General features: G+C 54.5%; 2 protein-coding genes across 2 annotated transcripts in view; one reads left to right on the top strand and one right to left on the bottom strand.

Annotated features, from left to right (window-relative positions):
* GUITHDRAFT_161877 (hypothetical protein) overlaps window positions 1-2,416 on the bottom strand; it is a gene marked incomplete at its 5' end in the record, with an annotated part of 4,909 nt that extends 2,493 nt beyond the window's left edge. The window contains 2 exons of the mRNA XM_005837071.1: window positions 43-262; window positions 512-2,416. Coding sequence (XP_005837128.1) covers window positions 43-262; window positions 512-2,416 — 2,125 coding nt within the window. The remainder of the gene's footprint in view (window positions 1-42; window positions 263-511) is intronic.
* A 2,391-nt stretch (window positions 2,417-4,807) lies between these two features.
* Window positions 4,808-5,879, top strand: part of GUITHDRAFT_135331 (hypothetical protein) — a gene marked incomplete at both ends in the record, with an annotated part of 6,486 nt that continues 5,414 nt past the window's right edge. Inside the window, 4 exons of the mRNA XM_005837070.1 lie at window positions 4,808-5,068; window positions 5,478-5,564; window positions 5,600-5,685; window positions 5,739-5,819. Of these exons, the coding sequence (XP_005837127.1) occupies window positions 4,808-5,068; window positions 5,478-5,564; window positions 5,600-5,685; window positions 5,739-5,819 (515 nt within the window). The remainder of the gene's footprint in view (window positions 5,069-5,477; window positions 5,565-5,599; window positions 5,686-5,738; window positions 5,820-5,879) is intronic.

Below are 5,879 nucleotides of genomic sequence, written 5' to 3'. Positions count from 1 at the left end.
TATTGAAAGAGAGCGTGACGAGGGCTCTAGAGCATGACACACAGATCATGTCGTTTGCGAGGTAATTCTCGAGCAGCCTGACGATGAGCTCGATCCCATCCTCGTCGGAGATTTCTTGCCTTCTGATCTCAACCTCGCGCGAGAGCTGCTCGTACTTCTTCATCTCGTCCTTGTTTGCGTTGTTGGGGATCTGCGAGCTGGTGGACAGGCTCCAGAGCGCGAGCACGCACTCGATCTGCAGCTCTGCGTTGTCGGAGAACATCTGGAGCAGAACCATCAGCCAAGTGAACGAAGAAGGGTGAGGAAGGGAGGGATGGAGGAGGAAGAGGAGTGAGGGACGGAAAGAACGGGAGAGGAGTGGGGTAAGAGAGTTGGGGAGAGAGGAGGAGATGGGGAAGAGGGAGACATTGATACAGAAACGGTGGGGGAGGAAGAGAGTGAGGGCGAGGGGACGGGAGTCATGAAGGGGAGAGGATAAGAGGAGTGGGGAGGGGTTGGAAGTTTCCGTTACCCTCATGGCCTTGAGGATTATCTTGATGCCGCTGTGGCTCTGAATGTTGCTCTTGGTCGCGTCGTTGAAGTAGGACATGATGGCCAGGATCGCTACCCCGCACTTCTGGATCCTGAGGTTGGAGAGGTTGTTGGCAAGCGCTCTGATGACGCAGACGATGCCGTCCTGCTGTGCGATCTCCTGCTTGATCTCAGAGTTCCACGCCAGCGGGTGCAAGCAGCTCAGCGACTCGAGCTGGACCTGCTCGTCGGCAGAGTACCTCCTCATGACGTCGAAGATCAGCGAGGAGGCTGAGCCGTTCTTGAGCAGCAGCCGGTGCCCCTGCACCCACGAGAGCTTGCTGACCAGCCTGAGCGCGATAGCAACAAGGTCCCTGACGTCCTTGTGGTATCGGAGGACCGAGAGGACCACTGGGATCACGTCCTCCGCGGGGAACGGCACCGCCGCTGCCTCGCAAGTCTCCTGCATGTCAAGCAGCAGGAGGACCCCCTCCCTCTGCACCAGAGGGGACCGGATGTTGCACGTCATTGCCCTGCTGATCGCCGTCGTTGTGCTCAGGCGGATCGCCCTTGCAGCGTTGACCGTGTGCCCATGGCAGATCACCTGCAGGCACCGAAAGGTCTCGGACGATGCTTCCTCTGAGTTGCAGTATGTGTTGCACCACGAGACAACGTCCACCAACAGCTCTGCCCCCCCCACCTCGCACTGCAAACACGAGCAGTCATTGTGATCGCGCGCGTGCTGGTCACGACTCAGAGTGTCCTCCTCCACCAGCGAGCGGATCAGCCAGGATGCCGTCTCGGCCAGCCCAGGGAGCGAGACTGTGCTGTCTGAAAGCCTGTTCGCCACAACGACCGCCTTGACCTGAACCAGCATGTCTGCGGCGTTGCAGCTCCTGCTCCACCAGCTCCTGAAGTCTTCCAGCTCCTTGAGGTTCTTCAGGATCCTCCAGCAAACCTCCTGGATCTGCGGGTTGGTGTAGAAGGGATCCGATCTCATAACTTGCCCCATCGTCTCAGCGGAGGTCGCCCCACTCCCCTCGATCAGGAGCCTTTTCATCCTCACGTCGCCCTTGGAGACAATCCACAGCGTGGTCAGTGACTTGTTGACAACGACAGGGTTGGAGGTGGAGGACCGGATGACTTCTGTGCAGCTCCTGACGATCCTCGCAACATGTTCGAAGCTCACGTTCCCTCGGAGTATGATCGTGGTCAGGGCCCCGTTGACACTGGTCAGGAGGTCGGCCGACTGCTCGCTCGACTGGAAGGAGACAAGGATGTCACAGAGGAAGGCAGGCAAGTCTAACTCTGAGAACTTCTGAGGGAACTTGGACTGCCAGCACAAGATCTGCACGACGTGCGCAACCTCCTCGGCGACTTGATAGTTGCTGCGGTACTTGTCCAACAACTTGGCAAGGGACTCCGAGAAGGAGAGAGGGACGTCGATCACTTTGTTGTCTTTGAACAGAGTCGTGATGAACTTTCTTATCACCCGGCATCCCTGGATCTGTATGTCCAAGTCGTCGAAATGCAGCATCATCGCAAACTCGACAACATCTATCCACCTCCGGTCAACTGTCCCATCAGCCTCTACCACCTGGACTGTGCAAGCTTCTTGCAAGAGCCCCTTCTCACGGCAGATCAGATCGTGGAGGGAGGACACAGCAAGGAGGACGTTGTGAACGCAGGTCCTGTGCTCGTAGACGCAGCAGGTAACATTTCGGAGAAGCAGTTTGATCGCTTTTGCGACTTGTCGGGATTGCACATAAAAGTCTCCTCCATTCAAGCTCTCTTGGCAGAGTCTCGAGACATTCTGTAGAGCAGCCTGATCCAACGTGCACTCCGACTGATGGGTTGACAGGTGCTGCACCAGATTGCGGACCTGCACCTCTAGCTCTACCGACATGGTTGGGCCAAGATGAAGGAAAGCCACGGGTTCAACTCAACACGGAGCTTGACGCTGTACACAGCAGCGTGGAAAGGCAGATTCTAAATTCCAAGGATCGGGGACGAGGAAAATTTTCTCCTGGCTGTCAGGCAGTTGAAAGGGTACAGTCTGGGAATGTCGTTCCTAGCAAGTCCACCCATGCCTGCCAACCATCGCAGAGACGAGTCTGTAAGAGCATCTGTCCACGGGCATGTGCATGTCTTTCAACGTTTGCGACTCCGCCATTGCGCCTTCTTGTCTCCCATCGCGTCTGCCTCGTGCCGTCCGAGGAGGCGCTACAGCAGCAAGCAACTGCGCCATGCCCCCTTCCCCACAAAAATGTGTTACAAGTTCATTGTAAAACAATATTACATTTAATCGAAATCCACTATAATTATTAATATATACAAGTATCAACAGTACAAATAGTAACTTAAAATTGATTGAGTTTAAAATACTTGTTCAATGTTTGGCCCGGTGCCCCGGGGCCCGCCGGGCGCTCCGAGGCTCACCGTGGCAATCAGCCCGGCTCCGGGCCCGGGCCAGTGCCACCGACCGTACTACTCAACTCAACGTGTGCCGTGACCGGAGTGTGATGATGATAAACGTGGCCGCAGCTCGAGCTACGAACTCGGGGCTGAAAATCTTATCGGATATTTTCCCGAGTCCCGGCAAATGCCGCCGACTTGTAGGTCAGTGAGCCAGCTACTTATTACTGTTACCGTCTACCGTGCCGGTGAGTCGATCCCGCAGATCTCGGGCCGTGGGGCAGATCGGAAGCACCATGGCGCAGGCGCGGCTAGTCTGGGCTCCGTGGCCATATAAAATGAAGTACCACCTTGGCGCCCCCGAAAATCAGTGGTTTGGAGGCGATCCCCGTCTCCTGTAGGGTGGGGTAGTCCCCAGGGGTGAGAGAAGGGGTGGTTCAGCGGTATTGTTGGCGAGAAGATCTGGTTTTACTCTGTGAAGAAGCCAAGTCCGTGATCTGCTGACGCAAAAGAACATTTCCTGCAGTAGTCAAGCAACTGTTGCTGCACGAAAAGGAGAGGTTTCGGATATTGGGGTCGAGTACTGACTGTCAGCAGGAGGGCAAAGCATCTCTATCTGTTGTGCCGCTCAGGCTTCACTCCCATCATCGTTGCTCCTTGCTCCTTGCTCCTTGCTCCTCTCCATCTGCACTAGTAGACCCTCAAGTCTCTTGCTCAGCTCACACGAACTCGCGTCTTCCTCCAGCTCTTGTACACTCTCGTTGGAAACGCACATGCGCACAGGCGCTGCTAAAATGCAGATCAGCGACCATAGAAGGGGATCCTTCACGATCAAGATGAATGAAGAGTCGATCACCATGACGAGATCATTCTTGATCAGATGTGATGGACCGGCTGGGACATTGCTTTCAAACATCCAGGTTGCAAGAGAAAAATCCCAGAGCAGCCTGGACCACAAAAGTGAGAAAGTTAAAGTCTGAACTCATCGGCGCTAAAAGATATGCTCTGGTTTATTTGATGCCCTCAATCAACCTCTGATACCACTTCTACATGCCTTCTGTTGCATATATCATGTTCTGGACCTCCATTCTGGATACAAGAAAACTGCTTGCGAAAAACTTGCACATGTACATTAGTTACCTCGACAAAGAAAGGAAGCAAAGGAAAGATGACGTAGCTAGCTTTTCTTTGAGAGTTCTCTCATATTTTTCGAAATAAAACTTCAAGGAATGTATTTTTTGATGCGTCTCCTCCACGCTATATCCTCGTTTTGTCCGATTGCCCATCTCGGTTGTGCCGTGCTCGTATCGAAAATGGCTTTCGGTCTGTACGCCATAATCAGTCTCAAACATCAATTCTACAGCCTTCAGTCTTTGGGACCACATATTCTCTTCGATGATCTTTGATGTGCCTCATTTCCTGCTGCTTACGTTGCTTCATCATCAATACCTCCTCCTCCTCCTCCTCCTCCTCCTCCTCCTCCTCCTCCTCCTCCTCCCCTTTCACCACCACCTCCTCGTGCAGTCACGCCTAAGCCCTTGCCTCCCTGTTGTCTTACTGGAACTCGCTCACTCTACCTACCTTGGAAGGATGGTCTGCCAAGATCTTGCCAATGCCGACGACAGCTCGATCCTCTACCGTCATCCTCCTTCCTGCCAGGCTTGTTGGCACAGCACTTCCACCCAAATGGCAGTAAGAGAACTGTCCGCCCCTTCATCTGCCCCCATCCACCGAGCCCCCGATTCTGTTCATGAACAGCATTCCCAACGACCTGACGTCCCCAGCAGTATCAGACTTCACTATGACTGGATGCTGGCAGGATAGCAGGGTGGCGACGACTCCGGTACCGTAGTTAGTTCTGATCCCTTCGACTGGCCCAAAGATGGTCGGCTCAGAGACAGGACCATACTGTGATCCTGGATCAGATCTGGAATCGCTGCTGGCAGGATCGCTGCTGGGATCGCTGCAGGGATCAGATCAGCACCCAGCAGTCGGTCCAGATCATCCGGATCCTGAGTCCAGATCTGGGACTCGGAGGATCTGGGACAGATCCTGGGACAGATCTAGGACAGGATCTAGGACAGGATCTAGGATCAGATCTAGGATCGATGGAACGGGTCGGTTGGGGGATGAGGGTTTCAAGGTACAGTTCCCCGATGGCGGTGGGATCCAGGATGATGCTGATAGCTGCAGCCATGGCGACGATCGGGATAGGAGGGAGCGAGAAGGTGGAGAGATGCAGCAATGTTGTGTGGATGCGTCGGTATCGGTTGCTCAGCCTCTCTGCTCCTTTCCCTCCTCTCTGCATCGTCGCAAAGCAACCCTCCTCCTCTCCTCTCCTCTCCTCTCCTCTCCTCTCCTCTCCTCTCCTCTCCTCTCCTCTCCTCTCCTCTCCTCTCCTCTCCCCTCACTCGCCTCATCCCATGCCATCCACTCTCATAGCTGACTGCTGCTTCTCCCTCGTCTTGACTCGTATCTTGATCCCTTGCACTCAGTGGGTTTGATGTGTAGAACATTCCTTGGATGCCATTTCTGCTGATCGCACTCCTCAGGACAATGTGGACGAAATATCGAGATTGAACGCTCAGGCGCAGGAATACTGGGTTCATGGCATGGTGGACCAAATTCTCTGCACCATGGTTGCTGCGACAGCTGACACATGTTCTGCTGTCAGTACAAGGAGGCTGAGGAGGTCTTCATGAGACTTGCTAGCACTGCAGCGAAGGATCCGAGGTCATACTTCAACGTCGGACTTGCGAAGTGAAGGCGTCCTCTCAACTAGGACCCACGAGCTGATGGGGAGAGCATGGCAGGCACGCGCAAGGGGACATGCTGGGTGCGATCAGCTGGATAGAGAAGGCTCTCAAGCTACCTGGAAGTGACGAACATCACAGGTGAGATAACTCCTTCTAACTAATCCTCCTCTATCCTCCCTCTCTCCTCCTCCCTCCCTC

Source organism: Guillardia theta (assembly GCF_000315625.1).
Source record: "Guillardia theta CCMP2712 unplaced genomic scaffold GUITHscaffold_15, whole genome shotgun sequence".
Classification (NCBI taxonomy): domain Eukaryota; class Cryptophyceae; order Pyrenomonadales; family Geminigeraceae; genus Guillardia; species Guillardia theta.
Note: the sequence above shows the minus strand (reverse complement) of the source record. Positions and strands in the feature narration are given on the sequence as shown.